Genomic DNA, 26,754 nt, shown 5'->3' on the forward strand with positions numbered 1-26,754 from the left:
CATCTGGTTTGTCAAAATTAATGGATGAAGATGTAATGAGGAAACTAATATTAACGCAGTCTCAAACATCCTTCCTGCAAAATACTTATTAACATCCTAATGGATAGTTTTCAGCATTTACCAATACTTATTAAAATTCCTTCATAAAGTATTTATTAAAGAACTTTTCTGTGGAGAAACATTTTCACTAAATGATGAAAGTTAAAATCACCAGTAATGGATTAAATTAATATCAGATGCCTTTTGATAATACGAACTAAGAAGGACACACCCTCATTTCTATGATATTCCTGTAATACACTTGAATCTAAACATGACAAAACTCAGACAACCTCAACTTGGGAGACATTGCTCAAAGGAATTGGCCTGTATTTCAAAAACATCAAGAATATGAAAGATAAGAAAGACTAAATAACTGTTCCTTATTGAAGATGACTAAAGAGACATGCTAACTATATGAAATGCATGATTATAGATTGGATCCTAAACCTATAAAGACCATTGTATTGGTCAATGTTGTGTTACTATCACAAAATGCCTGAGATAATTAATTTATAAACAGAAAAGTTTTATTTTTACTCAAGGTTTGGTTTGGAGTTTCCAGTCCAAGATGAAGTGGACCCATTTCTTTGAGCCTCTGATGGGGGTAATGTATGACAATGGCAGAGAGCATGTGATGGTGGAAAATGCTCAATTCTTGTCAGGAAACAAGAGAGTAACTGAATGGGCCAAGTCCCAATCCCCTTGGGGCCACAGCCCCAATGACCCAATGCCCCCACTAGGCCCCAAGTAGTAAAGCTTCCACTACCCTATTTATAGCACCACCCTGGGTACCAAGCTTCTAACACATGGACCTGTGTCAGACTTCCACAATCCAGATCACAGCATCATTATTTAAATCATCTGTGAAATTTGGGTGGATCTGTGGATTATCAGACAATATCACATCAATGTTAACGTCCTGATTTTGATGGGTATTTAGTAACTAGGAGGGGAGTGTCCTTGTGTCCACACTAATGAAATTAGAGGAAATGGAACATTGTGCCTTTTGTAACTTTTCTTGAAATGGTTAGGAGAAAAAAATGTAAAGAAAGAGAAAGAGCTAAGGAATGTATGGTAGACTTTTAATAGCTGGCAGATCTGAGGAAAGGCTTACAGGACTTCTGTGTACTATTCTTGAAATTGCAATTTTTTAGCAAGTTTAATGTTAAAATTAAATTATTTAAAATTTAAATGTTTAAAGTTATTTTTAAAATCACTTAAAATACATATAATAAAAATCAATACCAACTTTTAGCAAAATCAAACAATATAGGAAAAGAGAAAAAAGAGGCATTTGAGACACTTTTCTATTCTTATTAACATATAATGACATTTTGTTGCTGTTTTAAAAAGATGGGATCATGCTGTATAAAACTGTTTTGTGATTTACTTTTTTCACTTAAAAATACATCATAGAGATCTTTTTGCATGTATACAAAAATCTACCTTGGTCTTTTAATTGCTGCATAGAATTGTCTTAGATTAGTAGTCTATCATTTTTAATCAATTCCCCATCAAAAGATATTTAAGTTGTTACTTAATACCCTTTGAAACATTTCCTTTAAAATTTTTACTAGTAGATAAGATCATGTGCTTAAAATCAGCATGTCTTAGGAAGAAAAACCCTCAGACTTGGATTACCCAAGTATTCAAAAGGAATAATAAATTCAAGGTAAGCTTTGTGCCAATGGACAAAATCATAAAGACCCTTAAGTGGGAAATAAAATTTCCCATATATCCACACAACAGCAACTGGCAAATTTCAAGTTGACAACTTACTTCTTATTTCTTTCTAGCAATCTGCTCTCTTTTTAAAGACTCTGGCTTTTATCCAGAAAGTCTATGTTAGCCTATAAAGAATGTGTATGGAAACTTCCCTTCATCCCAGGCTGGGTATTTTATTGGAGGGAAGCACATGTAAAATTACTCAGACATAATCAGCAAAAACAGAATCAAGGAAACAACTTTGTCTCTTGTGCGTATTAAAAGAACAATTCTCCTTTGACATCTCTACAGGATGTGATATTTAAATGTGTAAGACATAGTTGACATTTTTGGAATAGCAAAATTTCTGCCTATATGCCATTGTTCTGAATTAGAAGCTGGGAGTAGGAAAGGCCATCCCTGGAATAATTTAAGCATTCCAAAGCAAAATGGAACTAAGTCTAGATGTGGGTGGTGCCATCACCCTGTCAATGTCTGGGGCAGATCTGAACTATAGTGGAAGCAGAAGCTCAGCTAGGACAATCCTGCAAAGCCTGGGACATTTCCCTTGCAAAACTGCTCCTTATGCCACCTAAGAAATCACTGGAAGTACAAGGTGTAATTTACAGGCACAAACAGAAAGTAAGCTTGTATGTGGTTATTTTTTATGAGGCTTTTGATTTTGTATGATGGGGCCAATGATGCTAAGCAGGAAGGTATCTTAGAATGTTTTTATTTCCAAGAAGGTCAAGGTCATCAAAGAGTCAAGATATTTGGAATGAAAAGTTTATAATGCCTTCCACTTGAGCCACACTCAATAGTCATGCTAAAAATATGAAATCATCAATTATCATCATTATTATAGCTTGGAAGAAAATTCCATGTGAGTTAACTACAGTGATTACTAAAAGTACTTCAGTGTCCTTTTGTTTTTCTGATTCTGTATTTGTTCATGAACATCCAAGCTTAAAGTTAAGATCTTAACCAAAGCACATCTGTAGATACTCACTGGTTTCCCAAGCACTCTACTGCATGTTTTCCTAAAAAAGAAAGAGATAATTTAGGGCTTACACCAGCAGGTAGAGGTTAGATGAAAGCCACTGACACTACCATGAAAATGTATTTGTGTGTGTAGGGGAAAACCCTTATATTGTCTAATAATTTAAACAAGTGAAATATTACTCTTTCAAAATACATTAGAGTATCACATTCTAGTATATTTTTGCCTCAAAGAAAAAGATAAATGGAAAAATTACTAATGGCCAAACTACTTTCAATAAAGCACAATTAACAAAGTATTTTAGATTACTGAGTTTCAAGAGCTTTAATAGGCATTCGAGAGACATGTGCTAATGAGTACATTTCCCAGGTGTTTCCAGAAGACTGGTCTATGTGACTGCAATAAAAATGGTCATGAACATATTCATCACTCTTTATGATGTTTAACAAAACAGTTGACCTAAATTCTTTTGCATCCTACCTGATGCAAGAGCAGCACAGAGGTGTGAAGATAAGGATACTCCTGAAACATTGAATCACCAAAAATAAAAGAGATAGCCCATCACCATTTACAGCTACCATTCAAGAACACGTTATATTCACTACTTACTGAATTTCAATCACCTTACATCATTTTTATTTGACTATTTCTTGCAATCCCCTTAAGAACTCACAGGCATGAAGTGTGACTATGTCTGTTTCCCAAAGATCACTTAAAGTGCTAGTTTCCAAATCACCAGTCAGCCCTGAATTTCTCAGTCTAAAAATTCCATGCAACCCAGAAGTCAGTTGACCTGAATAGATTTCCTGGCCTCTGTGGGCAAATTGTTAAATGTCACCTCTGCCCTACTTCCTCATGTATTAAAAAATGGGCCAGTACTCATCATGCCTTCATGTGAAATGCTGTGAGAATCATAAAATCATTCAAGCGGGATAGTGGCACATACTGTTATCCCAGCTACTCAGTAGTCTGAGGCAGGAGGATTGGAAGTTTGAGGACAGTTTCAGCAATTTACAAGATACTGTCTCAGAAAAACAAAACAAAAACATTGGGTAGGTAGCTCAGTGGTAGATTGAGCCTTTATTCAATTCCCAGTACCACACACATACCCCCCCCCCAAAAAAAAGGAAAAAAAGGAGAAAGAAAAGAAATATCAAGAGGTTCCGAGTATCATTCAGATTGAACTAATATCTACTGAGGTGTCTGTTCTAGGCTAGCACTCTATTGTGTGTTTTACTCATATTTTTTCATTTAATCCTCACAATAACCCTATTAGGTAGACAATTATAGCTATATTCTTTTTTTTTTAAGAGAGAGAGAGAGAGAGAGAGAGAGAGAGAGAGAGAGAAGAGAATTTTTAACTTTTTTTTTTTTTTTTTAAGTTTTCGGCAGACACAACATCTTTGTTTGTATGTGGTGCTGAGGATCGAACCCGGGCCGCATGCATGCCAGGCGAGCGCGCTACTGCTTGAGCCACATCCCCGGCCCCTTATAGCTATATTCTTAAGATGAAACACCAAGGACCAAAAAAATTGATTGACTCTCAGGTGACCAAACTGACTATAAACAAACCTAGAATTCAGATTCCATTCAGTCTCTCTTCATCTTATTATTTTTCACTTCTATCTTTGTATATTCAGGCTATTATAATAGTAAGATCCTCTAATAGGATGAAATTTTGGGAAATCTCCAACAAACTGCATCAGAGGAAGCAGACTGCAAAGATCCTTTTCAAAGTCAGGATCTAAACCAGGTGTTTGAGTACATACCACTCACGGTCAAGGAGCTCTGTCATTCTAGGAAGGCAAAATATATACATATAAATTCAATCTGGGAAGGAGAAAACTTGAGTTCTTTATGAGAGAAACAAGGAACTTGCTAATTCACAGTTAAAGAGGACTAAAGATATATAAGTAAATATGTAGCAGCTATAGAAGGACTTTCAGAAGTGAGGGACCTGCCCAAATTCCTGGGATGTACACACATTCCTAGATAATATCTAACAGGTGAGCCAGTTTTACTGCCTGCTAGAAACTGCAAAGCCCAAGATCCCTCAGAATGTATTTGTAGCTGCTCTGTCACTAAGAAGCCAACATTTGATCTGTTCTTTCCAAAATAGGTTTTAAAAAATTCAAAAGGAAAAAGGACAAGAGTCTGGTAAACAATGTCTTCTGCAGCCCATTGTAAACATTGCAGAGAGGCTGTCTGATGGTGTGTCACAAAGGTTAAACAGGGAGAACTGTCATCTAATGAGAGTGACATCTTGAAGGTAGGGGAGGCGGGAAGGAGGAGCAGCTGCTCCTTTGTGTTTCTTGATTCTGGTGACCTGAAGAAAAACCACAGCTGATGCACCTGTTTGAGGAAGGAAGGCAATTCAATGGGTGCATTTCCTCTGTGAGTATTTACTATTTACCCTAGTCCATTCCCTGGGAAAGCAAGGAGCCAAAAGAACAAAATTAGAGCCCTATACCCCAGTTTACAGAGGCCCCCCAGATGCTTTTCAACTCCAAAATTCTCATTAATTAATGAGTCACCACAAAAAACTCTGGGCTAAATAGGTTCACCACAAAATTACAATATGTCTTCTACAATCTTTCATCTAACATCTCTAAATCCATAAATTTCTGATATCTTAAATTCTTTTATTGTAACTCATTGAAATGCAAAACTTGACCTGACCTGACCTGAATTATTCTGATGACAAAACCTGACCACATTTATGGGAAGGTATTCCAGAATGCTACCTCAAGCGCCCCCTGAGTCACTAGGATTATGGGTGTGCACCACCACACCTGGCTATCCATTTCCTTTTATATTGACCCATGTTTTGTGATACCAAAAATAATAATAATAATTAGAGGAATAATTACTTGATGCAATTAAATTCCTAGCTTTAATCCTTTATTCGTATTACAAAATTAAGATTCCTCATATTGGGGCTGGAGATGTGGCTCAAGCAGTAGCACGCTCGACTGGCATGCGCGGGGCGCTGGGTTCGATCCTCAGCACCAAATAAAAATAAAATAAAGATATTGTGTCCACTGAAAACTAAAAAATAAATATTAAAAAAATTCTCTGTCTCTCTCTCTTTAAAAAAAAAGAGGGAACTAAAAAAAAGTTTCTGAATTCAGTACATTAGCATGCCCAAGAGGATGTCTCTTTGGGTGGGATTGTTTTATTTCAAGTGTATTATGAAAAAATGGGAACCAGATAATTACTTCTTTGGGATGAAATCCACAGGCTGAAAGCTCATAGCTACCTACTTAGAAAAGACTCTTATTAAGAGCTGTTCAAACCCATGGATGGGGCCTTTGGATCACAAAGTGTTCCATTGTGCTTTTCAGGTCTACTAATTAAAAATCTTCTTGTCCGATAGGCCAAGCTTATTTAGTCTAAGTTTAAACCTTTTTGGTGGAATGAAGATTACAGATTATCCATGTTCAAATGAAGAACTAGAACTTTTAAGTTGTGCTCTAAATGTTATATTTGAACACCAATGTTCATTTAAGGACCAAATTAAAGAGTCTCCTGCTTGGAATTTTTGAAATCTAGACTAGATAGGAATCATGTCTTCCCAGAATAAAACTGTTCACATGAACCTATTTAGCCCAGAATTTTTTCACTTTTGTCAAAATGTCTCATTTCTAAATCTTCTGTACTTATGAATTTGGGGTAAAAACACATAAAAAAGGGGCATAAAATACACATCAATGACAGAAGAAGGGATTTAAATGAGAACAACAACAAAAAAAATAGCTAGTTCTTATAGAGCTAAAAAAAAGAAATGTCATAGCCTATATATATGAAAGATGCAAATAAAAAGGAGGAGGAAGAATTATTTAAGGTATTATAATCAGGAATTATAGCCTTAGATTCATAGCAAGGAAAGATTGACACTATATGGCAGAGATGGTTTGTGGTCACAAACTATTTCCCCCTTTCCTCAGTTAAAAAAACAAGAAAAGAAAATAAAAAGAAAAAAACGCTGGTTTTATCTGGACAGCAATGATTCCAAATTCTCTTACAACCAAATTGACATGTGCTTACATTCTGGTCAAAGGTATGGAAACAGAGTCAAGTGGGATGAGGACCCAGGTGGGACAGGGGCTCAGGTGAGAGGCCAGTCCTTTCCAGACTTCTCCCTTTTGGAATAAGAAATTCCAGCAGCCAACCTGGACTGTGGGTTAAAAATGACACCTGCCACTAGGATGTGAAGCAAAATGACTGGAGCTGAGTCCCTGCTAACTTTGGGGAACTGCCAGATTTACACTGGACTAGCTAGCTCTGTGCTTCCTTAACATGAAAGAAGAAATTCTTGCACATTTTCTTGTTGTTGTTATATTCAACTCTATCAAAAATTTAACTGATTCAGACTGGCAAAAAGAAAAATTATATCAATCACAGGATCATGACTTGGGCCCTTGCCACTCATGTGTGGCCCCTGAAAGAGCAACGAGGACATTTGGGGGCTTCTTAAAAATGCTCAGGTCCCACCCCAGAGTCACTGAATGTGCAATTGAAGCAATTTGAGAAATACTGATAAAAATTCTCTTTAAAAACTAGACTAACCATCGTTGATTGGAATGACCTGCTGAGTGGTGTTCTTATTACCTAGATTTATATCCTGAAAAAAATGACACAGAAATATGACCCGATTTTGAAGTCAGAGAGTAAACATTATTTTCAAGACAAGTTTCACTATAAGCTCAAAATGCAAAAAACAAACAAGAAACAAATAAAAAGTCTATAAAGAAAATTTAAAGGGGTTGGGATTATGGCTCAGTGGTAGAGCGCTCACCTAGCTCTTGGGAGACCCATAAAAATAAATTTAAAAAAAAAGATTGTGTCCAACTATAACAAAAAAATACTTTAAAAGACGTTTTAAAAACTAACTTTGGACTTTTTTTAAAATATATTTTTAGTTATAGATGGATGCAATACCTTTATTTATTTAATATGGTGCTGACACATGCTAGACAAGCGCTCTACTGCTGATCCATAACCCCAGCCCTAACGTTGGGCTTTTTAAAGACATAATTCAAAATAAAGTAGGTTCATTACACATGATGATAAGATAGCTAATGAAATCCAGAAACAATAACTACTTAAGGCCTGTCATTACACCAAAGCTTTTTTATTTTAATTTTTCAGTTACTTTATAAATGTGTCTCCTAGGGAACTACTAATTCTGTGACAAGTTTGGTTATATTGTAACCACTCAGCTAAAAAGTCATTTACCTCTGTAGCATTTAAAAAAGGTAACATTATAATTTCAATATATACTTTTCAATCTGGCAAATTTCTCCTCCACTTCTCAAAATGACTCCCAGTCAGGAAATGCAATTCTCTAAATAAACAATTGATTGTTGAATTTGTTGAATTGATTAATTTTAGGCAATTTTCAAATAATTTTAGAGCTTTGTCTTTTAATTTTTAATATTTTTGGAACTGGAGATTGAACCCAGAGGTACTGTACCACTAAGCTACATCCCCAGCCCTTTTAATTTTTTACTTTGAGACAGGATCTTGTTAAATTGCTTAAGGCCTTGCTCAGTTGTTGAAGCTGGTCTTGAACTTGTAATCTTCTGTCTCAGCCTCCCAAGTTGCTGGGATTTTATATGTGCCACACAGTACCTGACTTAAGGCAGTTTTTTGGGGGAGAGGGATGGATACCAGCATTGAATTCAGGGGCACTCAACCACTGAGCTGCATCCCCAGACCTTTTTTGTATTTTATTAGAGACGGTGTCTCACTGAGTTGCTTAGCACCTCCCCATTGCTGAGGATAGCTTGAACTCTCAATCCTCATGCCTCAGCCTCCTGAACCGCAGAGTTAAGGCAGTTTTTTTACATATACAAATTTCCCTGATCTTAATTGTACTACTGGATGAGTGTGACAATCACATTCATGATCACCCAATTTAGATGTAGGACATTCCCATCACCACAGAAAGTTTCAGAGAAACCCTGCTCTTGAGTCTTCCCCCACTTCCACCCCCATGCAAAGCAACCATTTCTACCATGGGTTTCTTTTCCTTCTGTGGTGGGAAAACAGAACTGAGTACTACTTTATAATTTAAAGCTTATAAAACAGCATTAAGAACCATAAAGTTCCATGCTGTCTGCAAGTGCTCTTAATATGCTTTAATCCTCTATCAAAAGTCCATCTGATGTGCAATAATAGACAATGAATAAGACTTTGAGCTTGGTTCACTTAGCAATTCAAGCACAATTACAACTTGCCAAAACATTGACTATTCTTATGTAGAATCTTAATCTATTTTTTTAAGTAGGTTTAAGTATGTTTTCCTCAGATGGGAAACACTAACTTCCAGCAGACTGCATTACCATTCTGACATCAAAGAGCCAGAATGTACATGATTTGCAGTTGAAAATAGAACATGTAAAATATATGTGCATATATATACATATATATTTATATATACACACACACACACTCACACACACACATACACATACATATATAAACCCTTTTGATTATGTTCAGTAATTATTTGAGGTTGAAGTTGTGGGTCAGATAAACTAGCTGTTGTTTCTTTTGTTCTAGTATAATGTATTTAATTTAAAAATCTTGTACAAAGAGAAATATGTGAGCACTCCTTTCACCCTATGATCAATTTACTTCATCAATTTTAGGTAGTTCATTTCCCCCAATTTTAGAGGTAGGCAATGATAACTTACATAGTTCTTCAAAGAAAATTATGCGAAAGGCACTTTTAGGTTCTAGTACATTTGTAAGATGCCAATGATATTAGTAATTTTAGTTATAAGCCTAAGTAACAAAATTCTGATATATAATATTAGGGCCAAAAAGCTTGAGACCCAATGCAGTACCATCCCTAGTCATTTTTAACAAACATGTCCTTGTCCTCAAGTGTCATTTTCTCTCTAATTACAATTCATGGTGTATTGGTATCCATCAGAGTTCAGGTTTGGGGTGCACTGCTGTGTATTTGGGTGCTAGTTCTTTGATCAGATTCACATAGTCAGTTTTCTCTGCACAGGCCCTGCACTCCTCACCCCAGCTGTGCAGTATCTGTTTCAGTTCTGCCACTCTCATTTTCTGAAGATCCACAGATGCCAAGTCCAAGTTCTTTTCTAAATGCCAAAAAGGAAAAGCACAGTTAAAATATAGAGCCGCCTAGATGTTTGGTGATGCGGGGGAGGTGGATAAATGCTTCTGTGTACTGACCACATACAATGTTTTCCCTATCATTATTCCCTAAATAATACAATATAACAACATCACATTACACTGTATGGTCTGTTATACTTTAAATCATCTCTATATTAAAATAATATAATTAATACAATCTAGATGACAAAGTATACAGGGGGGATGTATACAGTAGCAGAGCACTATCCTAGCATACATGTGGCCCTGGGTTTGATCCTCAGCACCATAATAAATAACAAAATAAAGTAAGTAAGTAAGTTAAAAGGAGGGTGTAAATAGATTCTATGCAAACACTACACCATTTTATAAAAGAGAATTGAACATCTGAGGATTTTAGTGTCCACAAGGAGTCCTTGGACCAATCCCTGAGTATACCAAGGAAGAACTGTACAAAGTGCCCAAAGAACTGTATAGTGCTTTATCTAATTTTCTTTCTCTCCCAGGGATTATAACAGCTCAAAACATGAGCCTATGTAGATCTGTGAGGTTCTCAAGATCAGCATTTCTAAAACAAATAGCACTAAATCCTAATTGCTGTTCCTAAAGTAAAAAGATGAAATCCATAAAGGCAGTGTCTTTTGGGTGGCTTTGGTTGTAGCCAATGAAAGCAGCTAAGCAGCCAGTTATGGTTCACTTTTCTTTTTTTTAAATTTTTTTGTAGTTATAGATGGACAGCAAACCTTTATTTTATTTGTTTATTTTGTTATGTGGTGCTAAGGATGGAACCCAGTGCCTCACAGTGTTAAACAAGCTCTCTGGAACTTGGCTACAACCCCAGCCCACAGTTCACTTTTTATACATGACTTCAGTAAGACAGATGAGCACTATAGAGTTTTCAATAAAAATTAAAGAAACCAAAACCTAGGGACAAAATTAGTAACATTTTCACTAATCCTTAATTATTTTGCATCTCTACTTAAACTCACCTAATGCCCCACCCTAACAGGATTACTAAATTATCCCAGCTTTTATTTGTGGTCCTTTGTGGTATACCTACTTCTCTAATGCTAGTGCTATGGTATCAGTCAACCTGGCTCTTAAAATTCTTGCCAATACTATTGTCACCAGCATCTAACTCCTCTACCAAGACTACTATCTTCCTGTTTAAAAAGAATACCTGCAGAAAACATTAAGAACTTAGTCTTTATTGCCATGTCCAAAAGTAACAAAAATTTAAGCTCATCTATAATAAACTCATGATTGTCATTTCCCTATCAGAAATGGGTAATTTTCCTCTTTCAAAAGTAAGTCTCCTCTGCCTCTCCCCTACTGCCAAGTGTTGCCCCTACACAACATTCACATTTACTTATTAAGTAATTATACCCATCCCACGACTTTTTCAGCCTGACTTCTTTTTTTAAAAATGTTTTTTCTTTTTCTGCCTGCATAATGGAATATCACATTTTAAAACATTAAAAATCCAATAGTCATTCAGCAGTTTGTCAAAAATATCCAGTAAATGAATATTAGTTTAAAAATTGGATTTTAAAGATTTTTTTAAAAAATTTTTGGATGGTCATCTATACTCTGTGCTTCAGAGAATCCTTAAATCCTTAGAGTGATCCTTGTGCTATTAAAAACAAAATATGCAAAGACAAACATTTTTTTAGTTCAAAAACCAAATGACACCTTCCTTGAAAACATCCAACTCCACACTCAACTGGTTGTTAGTTTGTGGCTGCTTTGACAGAATACCTTTGAAGTAGAAACTGTCATAAATAACCCAACTTATTAATATTCCACAGCACAAAGTTACCTGCTCAGTCTCTTCTTTCCTGACAAGAAGAATAATTTGGTACTATTGATTAATTCAAGAGAAATGGCTGAAGGAGAAAAATATTTTCCTGCAAGTGTCAGTAGCTTCTTTGATATTTTTTCTCCAGAAATTGTCATTTTGCATTAATTTTTAAAAGGGGAAACATCTTTGTGACATCCTAAAACTACAAAGAAAAAGTCAATACTGAAGTTAAAAATAGTTCATGGCTCCCGAAGGGCCTCTAGTGGCCAGTGTTACCAAAATATTAGCAAACATTCATTTTGTCTCAATATCTGATTATTTTTTTTCTGTTTTCTAAGGATCCTGTAAGATCCCATGCAAATAAGAGTATTTTGTGGAAAAAAGTGTTGAATTAAAGAATCAGCACACATTGTCCCTTTTGTGAATATTGTTTATGTGGACTCCCTGACTCCTTCCTCCGCTTCACTACTTTGAAGCTAATAAAGAGGGATGCCTACCCATAATAACTACCCTGGAAGTTATGGCCTATGTTTGGCAAATTGAGATATAGTTATCTGTGGTATCTTTCAACCTTAAACCTATTTCAAGTTTGCTATAGCTCTGGTGCATAGGCATATTACACAGCTGTTCTGGGAAATAAGACAAATAATTCAGAGTTGGATGCTAATTACTTAGGTAGTCTATTGTTCTACACTGGGTAAGTAACATAAAACAATGACTTAAGCTGAAGAAATGAGTCTTGGGATTGGTGGAATTTTAGGTCTTCAGGACAGTTGAGGGAAGAATTCCCCAGCCTTTTATTATACCTACTCAATTTACCCAAAAGGCTGGCCCAGATTCAAATCCCCAGTGTACAAATAGATCGAACTACGTGAAATTTATAAGGCCAAGGATAATGTTTAAAATAGGGCATCTTCTTCCTTTCCTTGCTGTTTATTTTTGGGACCTCTGATAAGCTATTTCATCATGCCAAACCTGATTTGATGTGAATAACCTATTTCCTAAAGTTTAAAGCTGGTAGAATGGCAGACAAGTGTAGGATAGATAGAGTCATATGGAGAAATCAAATCCTTTTATCACCTCTGAATAGGTGCAATTACTGATTTTGCAGTACTGGAGATCAAACCCAGGGTCTTATGCATACTAGGCAAGTGCTAAAGCACTGAGCCACACCTCAACCCTAGATTCAAACTTTATCTTAATACATTACCATAAACTAAATCACCATAAGTAGCTACTCTCCTGTATTTTGAAATTTTCTTTGACAGACTTGGCTGATGTTGCCTTGGTAAACTAAGAATTTAAACTTTGCTCGTTGGATTGGCAGTTTCACCCTAAGACTGATTATGCCAGGACTATTTATTTCTCTTCCCTCAAAGGAGTTCAGAGGGTACAAGATACTATTTATCAGCCCAGAAAGCTATCAGTGAGTGGAGAATTCCTTTGCTTCTAATTCTGACTTTTTAGAAAACATGGCCCTGTGTTTTGAGGTTTGGCAATACAATCAGACATAATGGAAAAAGCACTTGTCTTGTTATACCATATTTCAGCTCACAGATCTGGCTGTCCATTTTCTTCAGCTTCTGACATATCTTCATTGCAGGCATATGTACACTCATGGGGCGTGTGACTTCACTTAGGATTTTGGTGGCAGCATCTTTTGTGGCTCCTAGATAATAGCACTGACGAGAATGAAGAGAATTTAGCATCCCAAGCAATGAAAAAAGCAAGTAATCCAGTATAGAAAGGGGAGAAAAAGGTTAACCTAGTTTTCATAGTCCAGCTATTAAATTTTAACCCCTGCTAAGAAAACAAGTGACTCCACTCTCATGATCATCTTACTTAGAAGCACCTTACTACATGCTCAATGTTGAAAGACTGGTGAAAAGAGCTCACACTTACTAAGTGTTTTCTCTGTGCAAGGGCTGCATTAACTTATTTACCTTTCAAAACAATCCTGTGAAGCAAGAACTATTATTATCCTCACATTTTGCCCGAAAAATCTAAGGCTGCACAGCCAGCAAGTAGAAGAGTCAGAATTATAAAATTCAGCACCCTGGCTGTCAAGCCCATGACCTTTTCCATCATGCAATACTTCCTTTCAAGCTACCTGACTTAAGAATTTTATGTGTAGAGCTAAGAATGTAGCTCAGAGGCCTAGCATACACAAGGCCCTGTGTTCAATCCCTAGTATTGCAGGGGGAAAAAAAGGAAAAAGAAAAATTTACATATAAAAATATAAAACTTACTGGCACAAATAATTGACAAAAAATTTATGATGTATTGGAGTTAAGTGGTCAAAAACGCAGATTAAACTGACAAATTCAACATGAACATTTTAGGGAAGAATGAATTGGTATAAAATTGTCCTTAGTTATGTAGAACACTATATTGAAATAAACTATATGTGTAAGCCCAGGAAACACCATCTAAATGTCATAACAAGAAAATTATAAACACTTCATTAGTTATGTATTGATAATAGTATAAAATGTTTTGATAGGTTTGAGTAGTTGTCTTGTAAGAAATGGAAAGTCTACCCACTCTTAACTCAGGACAGTAAGTTCTTATTAGGAATTCATTCTTACAATTTCATTTAAGAAAATATATAATTGTTTACTCAGAAAGCCAAATGAAATAATATGTTCTGGATAAAAATACATAGATCATTTCTTTAGAAGACTGATTTCCTCTTGCTGTCCATAAGAAATGTGCTTCAAGTAGAACATCAAGTCCAAGTGAGCAATAAAATTAGTCATAGCTTTCTTTAAGCACATGGGAAAAATAAAAGATGAAAATTTAATATACCAGGCGGTTTTCTTTTCCTTTGGTATCCAAGCAAAAGCTGATCAATTCCTTTTCTATAGTGTCCAGTGAAAAATGAACTCCTTTGGCTGTCAAGTAGTTGTAGAATCGGTTCAAGAATTCTTGACACACTAGAAGGAATGAAGAAATATGTTTGTATGCATGACTTACCACAACCACTCCCAGTAAATACATGACCCACTCATGTGACTATGGGTTCAAGTTCTCAGAATGATTTTGGGCCTATTATAAAGTTTAATTGCAGTGGACACATGAGCTGAGTGAATTAATTTATCAATCAATCTTTGAAATCAAGTTCCACCTAAAATGAGAACATTTTTTAATAAACTTTGACTAGCCCTAAAAGAAAACAGCTTTCCATAGAATATGATCTTCTGACAGTTTAGTTTTAAGTGCAGAGAAAATCCTCTGAAGGCTACTGAATGAAGCCCCTTGGTAGTCTGCATAAATTTGTATATTCCACCATCATGGGGCTAAAGTCAAAACCCAATTGAACAGTCATATTCAGTCTCAGTTGTCCACAGCCAGTAGAAGAGATAGAGTTCAGGAGGGGAGCTGACATTAACAACCAACACAGTTAACGTCTGGCAGGTGCTGGCAGGTTCTGGCAGGTGCTGGTAGGTGCAGGCCCTATTCTAAGCATTGCATTTTAACTCATTCAAGCGTCACAACAAAGTTATGATGTAGATATGTTATTATCCTCTTTTTACAGATAAAAGAAACTGAGTCAAACAGAGGTTACCTAACTTGCTCAGTAAGGGAAGAGAGGGCATTAGATCCCAGGCAGTCTGACTCAGGGTATACTTACTTACTCATCAGGTTACCCCTTTGTGGGAGGAAGTTGCTTTCCCAAGTGAGCAGACATCTGGGCCAAGCAAGCCAGGAATGAAACGGAAGCCAGAAGCTTATCCTGGTAAATGGTGGTCCTGATATTAGAAAGAGAGATCTAGGGGAACAAATTAAGGAAAAATGGAGGGCTTTAGTTCTCTCTCTCTCTCTTTTTCTTTCTTTGGCAAGGGGAGTACCAGGAATTGAACTCAGGGTCACTCAGCCACTAAGCCACATCCCCAGCCCTATTTTGTATTTTATTTATTCTTCTTGAATCCCTGTACTGAGACCAATATCTACCTAATAAACAAGGCAGAATCTATCATTCTAAAATTACACACTAGACACCTCAAGTAGTTTAATTTTGTTTAAAAAAAGCTGTTTGATTAAATTAATTTATTCACTTAAACAGTATTGAGTTCAAGTGCTGAGGGAGAGCTAGTAAAGGATGAACTTCAGGAAGAAGGAGATAGAATCCAACAAGGAAGATCAAGTTGTAGTGTAGTCTTGTAATGATGAGAAGAGAAAATGGCAAAGGTGTGAAGATGTAAATAAGGATTAAGTATATAAAACAAAAATAATGAACCTATAATAGTGAAAACATAAAGCAAAACCAAATACAGTATAATCATAAAACATAAGATGAGAAACGAAGAATTCAATTTAAACTTCCTAAGGAGTTTTATTATCTAGGAGGATAGAGAAATATTACCAAATCATATTGCTTTTTAGCCAACGGAATATGATAAAAGCGTAAGGGTAATAACAAAAAAAGAAAAAAAAAAATATATATATATATATATATACACATAATACTTCTAATGCAGTAGAATTAGAAGAAAGGATTTTTAAAAATTTTTTAAACTTTGACAGTTTATTAGAGGAAAGAGCAAAACAGAAGCAAAGAAAAAGCACAATACATTTTAAAAAACTCACAAAATTAAAGAAATAAATCCAAAAGTATCATTAATTGCAATAAGTGTAAATATGCTAAACTTGCAGTTATAGAACAGGGTTTTTCAGGTCGAAACTTTTAAAACTCAACTAAATGCAGTACAAATGAGCCAGTCACAGAAAGACAAAATTCACAGGATTCCACTTCTCTTAGACACCTAGAGAAGTCAAATGAAAGGAAACAGGAAATAGAATGGTGGCTGCCAGGGGTGGGAATGAGGGTGTAGAATTTCAATTTTTACAAATGAAAAGAGTTTTGGTGCTGGATGGTAATGATGTTTGCCCAACTGTATGAAAGTACTTAATACCACTAAACTGGGGATTTAAAAATAAGGCAATGAATTTTATATTTCACCACAATAAAAACGAGTTTGTTTTTTAAGTATAAGGCTAAAAAAAGGGTCAAAACAACAACACAATAAAAGTAAGTGAAGAACCAGAGACAGTGGCACGTGCCTGTAATCCCAGTGACTAGAAAGCCTGAGGCAAGAGGATTGCAAGTTCAAAGCCAGCCTTGGCAATTTAGCAAGGCCCTAAGCAACTCAGTAAGACCCTGTCTCTGCATAAAATAAAAAAAGGGATGGGGATGTAGTTCAGTGGTTAAATCCCCACTACCAATAAATAGATAAATAATAAAGATGGAGTCTTTCTTAAAAAAATAAAATAAGAGCTTTAAAAATAAAAGGTTTTACCAGATAAATTCTAACCCCAAACTAAATAAAGCTCTATTAGGCACAACAAAAAGATAGGATTTTTGAGTAGTGCATAGACAATAGCATGGGTTGACAATGTGGAAAATCCTGGCAGAATTGTAAGAACAAATCAGATGGTTGAGCAGTCTCAACTGATCAAATGAACCAAAAAGCAGTCAGAGGACATTATGTATGGATACACACGTTTGTAGTAAAAGTCCTAAAACAAACAAACAAACAAACAAAAAGAATGGGAAAGATAGGAAAATTACGGGGAAAAAAAGTTGGAGTTAGTTGCAACTAATAGTTTATTTTTTAATCAATTTATTTAATTCAGAAAAGAATGGTAGCAAATATTAAAATATTAATGTTTAATCTAGATGCTAGTATAATTGTGTAAAATTTTTCAGTGTGTTTGGAATAATTCCAAGTTTATTTTGAAAACTCACCATAACTTTGATTACTGCAAAAATCCCCAACATGCTTACAAAATATTTGGCAATATTAATAAAAAATTGAATTGCAAGTTTTAAAGTGAAATAACAATTCAGTCCCGTAATTGTTAGCCAGAGCCCAAAAGGAGGAAAGCAGTATATGAAAAATATAATAATGCCACCTGCAGGAAAAGAGTTACAATTTTGTCCAAAAGTTATGACAAAATGGTTAAAATCAGCTTTATAGAATCATTACAACTATCAGTGGGCTATACACTATTTTCAACAGTTCCATCCTTAACTTCTAGAACTAAAGCCAGTCCCCCATTATTGAGTACAGCTTGATTTGGAGGGGGACAAAATACCAGATTAGTCTTGGTGGGACTAGGGGGGCATTGCATCCTAAAAATAGGATACACATTATAATGAGTTAAGGTTTTCAAGAACATTCAGAACTTGAATGGTTTGGATACTGCTTCTTTGTTCCAATTTTATTTGTAATGCTTTCCTAAATAAATGAGCCTAGTACTGCACTCAGAATGCAATATGTTAATGATTCAGTACCTGAACTTCAAAACTAGCTCTATTACTTTATAATTCTGTGATTCTTACTTTTCGTTACTGAACGTAGCTCAGTGGTAGAGTGTTTGCCTAATATGTGCAAGGCCTTTGATGCTCCCTGTTGAGAGCCACAGCCTAAGGGGCCCCAGCAAACTTCCAGCTGCCAGCAAACTTCCAGCTGCCGGCTGACGATTGGCTCACAGCGGCCCCAGCAACATCTAGCTGATTGGCTCCTCTGCGTGATGCTCACTGGGCTGTTTCCCTGCCCTTTCAGACCACGGAGCTGCTCATTGGGGGACTTCTTTGGCTCCGCCCATGTGATCCAGCCAATCAGCCTCAAGAGTAGGAGGATTGGGGGAGTCGGGGAGGCTTGTGTTTTTTGTGAGAGAGGCTTGTTGGAAGCCGGTGGTGGCATTTGGGCTCTGAGGGTTTTTCCTGAGGAGCTGTTTTGTTTGGCTGTGTGGTTCTAAAAATAAATTTGTTTCTTTTGACAAGTGGCTCCTGAATCGTGCCCAGCCAGACTGCCGCAGCTCCCCAGCAACAAAAAGGAAGAGAGAGAGAGAGAGAGAGAGAGACCGAAAGAAAAAATTACAAAAAACTCATGTGTCAGTCTACTAGCCATCTGTTTTTGAGATAGGTTGGCTCTCAAGGAGAGAAAAGAGACCCTTTCTAGGTGGAGATTTGGCTCTGTAAGCATGATCAGCTATGCTGGTCTCATTAGTTAGATGAATAAAACCTCCAGTGTATGCTTGTATCAAATCAACTAGAACAAAAGCATAATCAATTTAAATGTCACCAGATTCAAAACCCTACACAATGTACCCATATCTGATTTAAGGATGGAATGCTTAACAAAGAAGAAACATTGTGAACCCCAAATATCAAATGTTTGTTTTTTATGAAAACTTTCTTAGAAATCTACATTTTTATTCCCAGGAAAATCCTATATATATTCAGAAAGTTCAACCCTGGTTGCATTGCTTGTCCCTTCTTCTCTCGAGAGGTAAGTGGAAACCACAGCTTGCCTTTAGGGAGTGTATATTTTTTCTTTGCTGTCTAAAATTTTTTTGCTTATGATTTGCTTTCTATGCATTCCAAAATTGTTCTCAGCAGCTTAAGTCAAGAATCTTTCTGGACAGAGTGAGTCCCACACACTTGGAGGTAGGACCACTTGTAAAGGTAAAATTTCTAAGCTGATTCTAAGCTGCAAAAGTCTGAGTTAAAAGTGTAAAAGACCGGGCATTGTAAAGCTTCTAAATGGCAAGGCCTGGGCTAAAAAGTAAAGACTAGGTATTGTTAAAATTCTTCTGCTACCCCCGGAACCTGTAATCTCTGTAAGTTGTTAGGACAATGCGGGAACTGCCCAGTAAATATCTCCATTGATTCCCTGGTTGTTTAATAGCTAAGGGCTCCAGGTAGCTTGGCCCGTAAGCATCTAGGCTCCAAAACCAATCAGTTTAAATTTGTACCCCGCTTAGGAATGACCAATCACCCCTGCTCGCCCTGTTCTCACCAATGAATGTACTAATCCCGTCTCAGAGTTGTTGTTCAATTTTCCCACGCCTCATGATGATTTGTTCTGATGTATGCAAAGCCCCCCACCCTCTCCAAAAAGTGTACTTAAGCTCTGCTTGACCTCTGCTCTGGGCTCTGGGCTGCTCTATCTTCCTGAGTGAGCCTGGAACCTCAGCATGCTGAATTAATAAATCCCTTTTTGCCAATTGCATGAAGTAAGTCTCTTGTGTGGTCTCTTTCTCCGACGCTCCGCCGGACCCTTACACACTTTGAAGATAATCAGTCTTTTTCCTGTTTTAAAGATTTTTCTTTTGTGTTGTACAATTTCCTTTTGATGTGATTAGATGTGGAATTATTTTATTTATACTGTTTGAATATATTCAGCTTCCATCTCCTCTATTGTATCTTCTAAAAAGCAACATGTTAGAAATTTTCTCTGTTTTATTGTACTTTTATCTCTATTTCCTATTTTTATCTTTTCACCTCTCAGTGATTCAGCCTTGATAATTTATTTAGATCTCTTAATTCACAAATTCTCTCACCTGTAATAAATCTGGTGTTAAATCATATCAATTTTATTTATAGAGGTCTATTTTGTTTTCCTCCAAAATTATTGGATGTTTTTAGCACCTCCTGTCCTTTATTGATATTTCAATCTATTTCTTTAAACATAAAAAATCTTATATTCCATAGCTGATAATTATAATATCTAAAAACTTCTCAAGTATACTGCTTCTGTTTCTTGTCTCAGCTGGCTATCACTTGTGCCGCCCTTCTTCCCTATAGGAGACTTCAGTGAGAGCCTGATGCTAGGAAAAGTCAATCACAGATCTAGTAAGCACAGGATCATGAAGGTAAACCCCTAGTACTCCACAGTGTGCTGCGTTGCTCAACTATGTTTGTTGGGTAAGGTGTATTGAATGCATTTTTGAGTTAATGACAGTATTAACTCATAATGGGATTATTGGTATGTAACCCCATTGTAAGTTGAGGAGTGCTCTACTTACATATACATATTTTCTATTGGTCCTGTTTCTCTGGAGAACCCTAATACAACATCCAACTGCAAACAGTTGCAAACAGTGAGAAAGCAATTGGATATACAGTCATTCATCACTTAATGATAGGAATACATTCTGAGAAATTAGTTCTTTAGTAGTTTCATTGTTGTGGGAACATCACAGGGGATATTTACCCAAACCCTGATAGTTTGCAGGATTGGAAGTCGCTCTAGCTATTTGGTTATAGCCTAGGCTATAAGTCAGTAGGGTCTGTTATGGTACTAAATACTTTAAGAAAGCCCAACACAAATGTAAGTATTTGTGTGAAGATATTTAAGCAAAGAGAAGGTAAAGTAAAACTATGGTATAAAAGATTTGGGGGCTGGGGCTATAGCTCAGTGGTTGAGCGCTTGCCTCACACATATGAGGCACTGTGTTTAATCCTCAGCACCACATAAAAATAAATGAATAAACAAAGATATGGTGTATATCTACAACTAAAAACATATTTAAAACCAAAAGATTTGGGGCTGGGGTTGTGACTCAGTGGTAGAGCATTCGCCTAACACGTGCAAGGCCCTGGGTTCAATCCTCAGCACCACATAAAAATAAATAACCAAAATAAGGGTATTGTGTCATATATACATATATATATATATATATGTATATATATAAAGAAAGATTTTTGGGGAAAAATGGTTCACCTGCATAGAAGTTTGCAGGACTGGAAGTTGAGTCAATGAGTAAATGGTGAGTGAATGACATCCTAGAACATCACTGTACCCTTCTGTCGGCTTTGTAAACACCATTCATTTAGGCTATATTAAATTTCTTTTCTTCAATAATAAAATAACCTTAGCTCACTATGATTTTTTAAAAACTATTTTACTCTTTGTAATAACACTTAAGTGTAAAACACATACATATTGTACAGTTGTACAAAAACACTTTCTTTAAATCCTGTATTCTACAAGCTTTAATTTGGTTAATTTTCTTTTTACTTTTTAAAGTTGTTTTGTTAAAAACTAAGATGCATACACATCAGCCTAGGTCTACACAGGCTCAGGATCATCAATATCATTGTCTTCTACCTTCACTTCTTTTCCTACAAGAAGGTTTTCAGGGGCCATGACACACATGGAGCTGCCACCTCCTTCGATAACAGTGACTTCTGGAATCTCTCCTAAAAGACCTGCCTGAGGCTGTTTCATAAGTAGAAAAAGTACTTTCTAAAATAATGATAAAAAGTAAAATATAATAAATACATAAACCAGCAACATAGTCATTTATTATCATCAAGTATTATGTACTGAACATAATTGTATGTGCTATACTTTTATATGACTGGTAGTGCAGTAAGTTTGTTTACCCCTGAATCACCACAGACTTGTGAGTAACGCCAGGTACTATGATGTCACTGGACCTAGGAATTTCCCAGTTCCATTATAATTTTATGAAACCATCCTCATATATGCAGTTTGTTGCTGACTCAAACATTCTGATGTGGCACATGACTATAAATCTGGAGATCAGGGTTAAAGTTTAGAATGATACATAAATTTATTTTACCAACATTCAAACAATATTCTTGAGACCAGAGAGTAAGGGGAAATGGACAAGAGACATAGTCCCAGGTCTCATTCTTATGAAACTCCAATATTTAGAAAATAGGAAGCAACTTGGGAGGCGGAGGCAGGAGGATTACAAATTTGAGGCCAGCTTCAGCAACTTTGTGAGATCCAGTCTCAAAATTAAAAAAATAAAATAAAAAGAACCAGGATTCAGCGCATGGTAAAGTGCCCCTGGGTTCAATTCCTAATACACCCCCCCCCCAAAAAAAAAAAAGAAGAGAGAGAGAGAAAGATTGAGAAGATGGGAAAACACCAGAAAGACTGAAAAGACCAAGTAGTGAGTCAGGATGAAAACACAAAGGGTCAGTGTTATTATCATCAAGTATTATGTACTGTACATAATTGTATATGTTATACTTTTATATGACTGGCAATGCAGTAAGTGTAGTAAATTTGTTAGTCAGGAATTCTAACATGTGCTTTTTTTAAAAAAATACACAACAACAGTGGAATGCATTACAATCCTTATTTCACTTATACAGCACAATTTTTCGATCTCTGTATATAAAGTATGTTCACGCCAAATTATGCCATTATACATGTACTCTTTTTTTTTTCATTTAACGAACCAAAGTTTGTCACAGCACGTATATGTACATTTGATTAACAAATTGAGTGTGGGTCCTATCCATGCACCACAGTAGCTGATGGAAACGATCTGGTGAGAGGCAAGTACTGACTTTTTAAGAGAGCACAGTTACTTGGAGGAAACCCAATTAGTGAACCACATGAGCAGGGTACTAGATATTATAGGAAAACAAAGAAGGAGATGCCTGGTGGAAACTGGGAAACCAGTAAAAGACATTAAACAAGTAGGAACATGATGACACTGCCAAGGGACTAGACAGGAGGAAGAAAAGTGGTGGAAAGCAGATGGGATTGTTTTGGAACCCAGGGAGGAGAATGGAACCATCCATCAAGAGGTCAAGCCCAGGGCTGGGGATGTAGCTCACGTAGTAGCGTGCTCACCTGGCATGCGTGCGGCCTGGGTTCAATCCTCAGCACCACATACAAACAAAGATGTTGTGTCCACCGAAAAACTAAAAAATAAATATTAAAATTCTCTCTCTCTCTCTCTCTTAAAAAAAAAAAAAAAGAGGTCAAGCCCATGGACAAAATGACTGGTGGGCTGCAAAGGACAAGGGAAAAAGAGAAGTCTAGAATTCAGACTACTTAGTCAGGTACATGACTCATGCTAACACTGTAAGCAAAACAGGGATGGGGGAGTGAGAAGGTGGCAAGATGACCACCTTAGCTCTGACTGTGTTGCTTTTGAGGTATGCAGTTGTTCAGTAGTCCACTAACTGCAAGGTCTGGAATTCTAGGAAAAAATGTGGATTGGAGAGGGAGATTTGCACTTTATCAGACTGAAAGGTCAGTCTTAGCTGGTCATCTGGTTTCTCAAGGAAAGCCAGAAATCTGAACTTTTTAAATGTAAAATCTTCCAGTTTTAAAATGTAGCCAATCAAATAAAAACAACAACAACAACTGTGTACTTTATGTCCAAGGTGGTTCACAAACATGTGCTTTTGCATTTTAATCATATACACTGAAGAGAAATTAAGTGGCTAATAAGACTAATAAGTAGTAATAGAGCCAGAACTAGATCTTGAATCTAGATCTTATAACAAAGTATTTCTTTCTTTTGTGATTTTTGATTACACTGAAGAGTGTGTAGACTGAGAAGAGAGAAGGGCAGAGAGCAGAACTCTTGACAATTTTAATTTTAAGCCATTTCTAGAGGATTAAGCACCCAGAAAGATACTTTGAACAAGTAGGCACAAAGATAAGAAGTAAAGATGAGGGGAAAAGCAGAATCTAGACTGTGAAGAGTTTCTGAATGGGGAAGAAGTCCATGGTGTCACATGGCACAGAGAAGTCCAAGTTTATTCCTTGGGCTTAAGTAGAATATCCTCACCATGATCACCTAGTAGGTCAGTAACTTAAAAGTTCATGGCGTATTGCTAAAATAGCCTCAAACAATCACATTCTTTTATTTGTTTGTTTATTAAAAGTAATCCCATAAGTGAATCTATAATTATTTCAAAATAAGTTTTAAAAATATTCCCATAGTAACCATCTTTTAAAAGAGATTTGGAAACATTTATGTTTTCCAATAAGCCTCACATTACCTAAATGTAGGATCACAAACTTAAATATCTACAGGGACCAGGCAAGAAAAATGAAAGCGAGAAAAAGAATTCAGGGGAAAAAAACCTTCAAAAATCTGTAGAACACACGTCCTTCCTAAAAAGAACAGCCTTAGTCAGTTCTTAATACATTGCCATTTGGGACAATCTTGCCAGGTCATCTGGTTTTTTGCAGGGGGTACTGGGGATTGAACTCAGGGGCACTTGTCCACTGAGCCACATCCTCAGCCCTAGTTTGTATTTTATTTAGAGTTGCTTAGCACCTCACTTTTGCTGAGGCTGGCTTTGAACTCCTCCTGCCTCAACCTTCTGAGCAGCTAAGATCACAAGTGTGTGCCACCATGCCCAGGTAGGTCATCTGGTTTTTCAAGAAAAGTCAGAAACCTGAAATTACTTTATATAAAAATCTATCAATTTTAAAATGTAGCAAATTAATTTAAGTTTTTTACAGGATTGTGAATCCTGTAAAATTTCTTTTAAGTTCACATAAGAGAAATCCATCAATAGGTCCAAGATGGTTTTATGTTTGCTCTATTAAACATACTATGATATAGCACTTTAATCTTATACACTGAAGGGAAATTAAGTGGCTAATAAGAGGCTTATAAGCAATAATAATGATTTAGAATCTAAATCATTTCAAAATATTTCCTTCCTCTGTAATTATAAAACTTCTTTATCTAAGAAATGAAATATACACATTGATTAGCTGAAGATACAAGTTAATAATCATGACAAGCTATGATAAATTTAGGAGTGATGGCCTAAACTTTATGTTTAATTACTTCAAATGCTCTGTCTCTTCTGAAATGTTTTTAAGTACAAGCTCCAGAAAATTATTATGATTTATCAAATCAATTGTGCATGCCTAACAAATGTTGCTTTAAATTAATAGGAAGGACACAATTCTGTCTTTAAGCAAAATTATAACTCAGTGAAACGAATATCTTTAGAACCAAGTTTTTAAGATAACATCATGTAGATATGTAAATTTCTGGAGAAAAGTTTAATTATTGCTGGTAGAAAGCTAGACTCCAAATTTTAAGATATTAAGATTTTATTTACTTATAATATAGACTATACTCATCCATCTATGCAACATATATTGTGAACCTACTGTTCAGTGAATAGTCTCAAGCTTAGAAGACATACATTTAAACTAATAATCTCAATAAATCCTGGAGGTAAGTACTACAGTTAACCATGAGGAAGGGGTTAGCATAGCTAATTGTCTTTGTTCTTATTAACAGTCCTCTAATGTGGAGTATGCTGATTTTTCAAAAACCAGGTATGATAGCTTCAAAGACAGAGAGTTTGGTGGGAATAGATCCAGGTGTTTGGGCTGCTGTCCATAACTAAGAAACAGAACAAAAAAAGGAGTCTTTCTTTTTTTTCTTCTTCTTCTTTTTTTTGGTGGGGGTGGGGGTGAGAGGGTGGGGGGTACCAGGAATTTAATTCAGGGGCTCTAAACCACTGAGCCACATCCCCAGCCCTATTTTGAATTTTATTTAGAGACAGGGTCTCACTGAGTTGCTTAGCACCTAGCTGTTGCTGTGTATCTTCTCTTTCTCAAGAAGTTAATACACTCCTTTGTGCATGCCTTTGTAAAGTAACATTTAGCTGTGTCCTCTGAGTTACAGCACTCCAACTCATATCATGTTTTATTTTTCTTTTGGGAGTCACAAACTAGTTTGAACTTGAAAGACGTTTTCTGTTGCAGGGAGAAGCATGTCGGTTAGAAGCAAGAGAATCGGTTTGGTGCCAGGGTCATCAGAATCTAGCAGCGTTTGCATAAAACCTAATAAAAATCCCAACCCACCAGTTTTTCTGGGGCTATTTAGTATTCTCGGCAAAATCAGAACGTGGCCTCAAGGTGTCACTGGGCTTGGCTCAAGCTTTTGCCTAGAGTTTGGCTAAGGAGTTCTGAAATTAGGAACAGGGCCTGTATTTACTGGGTGAAATGTTATTTACTGTCGGGGCCTGAGGAAGCCAAAGCCGACAACAGCTGAGCTGCAGCGCGGTGCCGCCGCCATGCAAGCAGGTCACACACTGCTCACCTTCACAGTCAGTCTCCGGCCGTCCCCAAGCCTCCTGGCCCTGGGCCGGCACCGGATTCGAGACCCAAAGCCCAGCACAAAATGCCATCACGGCAGCGGGGCTAGCGCACCGCATGCTGAACCAGCAGCTCTAATCGCCTCTACCACTCGCGCGTTGCTGAAGGTTTCTACAGGACCTACCGAAGAGATTGGAAAGAATCTGCCCAGAGTTGCTAGGACAAATGACGCAACTCGATAGAGAGTTTCTACTGGCTCTTATGAAAGGCACAAGAAAGGGGGAGGAGCTAAGGACCCTCTTCCTGTCCCTCACCAGTTTACGCGTGCGCAATATCGCACGCGCTGTGCGGCTCCAGGGGAGAGCGGAGAGACGCACTAAAGCCATTCGCAGACTTTTCGGAAAGGAAGGCGGGACCTTCACACTGAT

The 26,754-nt window shown here is 36.6% G+C and overlaps 1 protein-coding gene across 1 annotated transcript; it reads right to left on the reverse strand.

The window, feature by feature from the left end:
- Positions 1-1,116: 1,116 nt before the first annotated feature.
- Cdnf (cerebral dopamine neurotrophic factor) lies at positions 1,117-26,538 on the reverse strand. Its single transcript, XM_026410253.2, has 4 exons — positions 26,331-26,538; positions 14,490-14,617; positions 13,222-13,363; positions 1,117-9,864 (listed from the first exon to the last, which is right to left on the reverse strand). Exons 1-4 carry the CDS (start codon positions 26,443-26,445, stop codon positions 9,686-9,688), a joined length of 564 nt encoding a protein of 187 aa, XP_026266038.1. The 5' UTR covers positions 26,446-26,538; the 3' UTR covers positions 1,117-9,685.
- Positions 26,539-26,754: the final 216 nt, after the last annotated feature.

The sequence above is a fragment of the Urocitellus parryii genome, chromosome 9 (assembly GCF_045843805.1).
Source record: "Urocitellus parryii isolate mUroPar1 chromosome 9, mUroPar1.hap1, whole genome shotgun sequence".
NCBI lineage: Eukaryota > Metazoa > Chordata > Mammalia > Rodentia > Sciuridae > Urocitellus > Urocitellus parryii.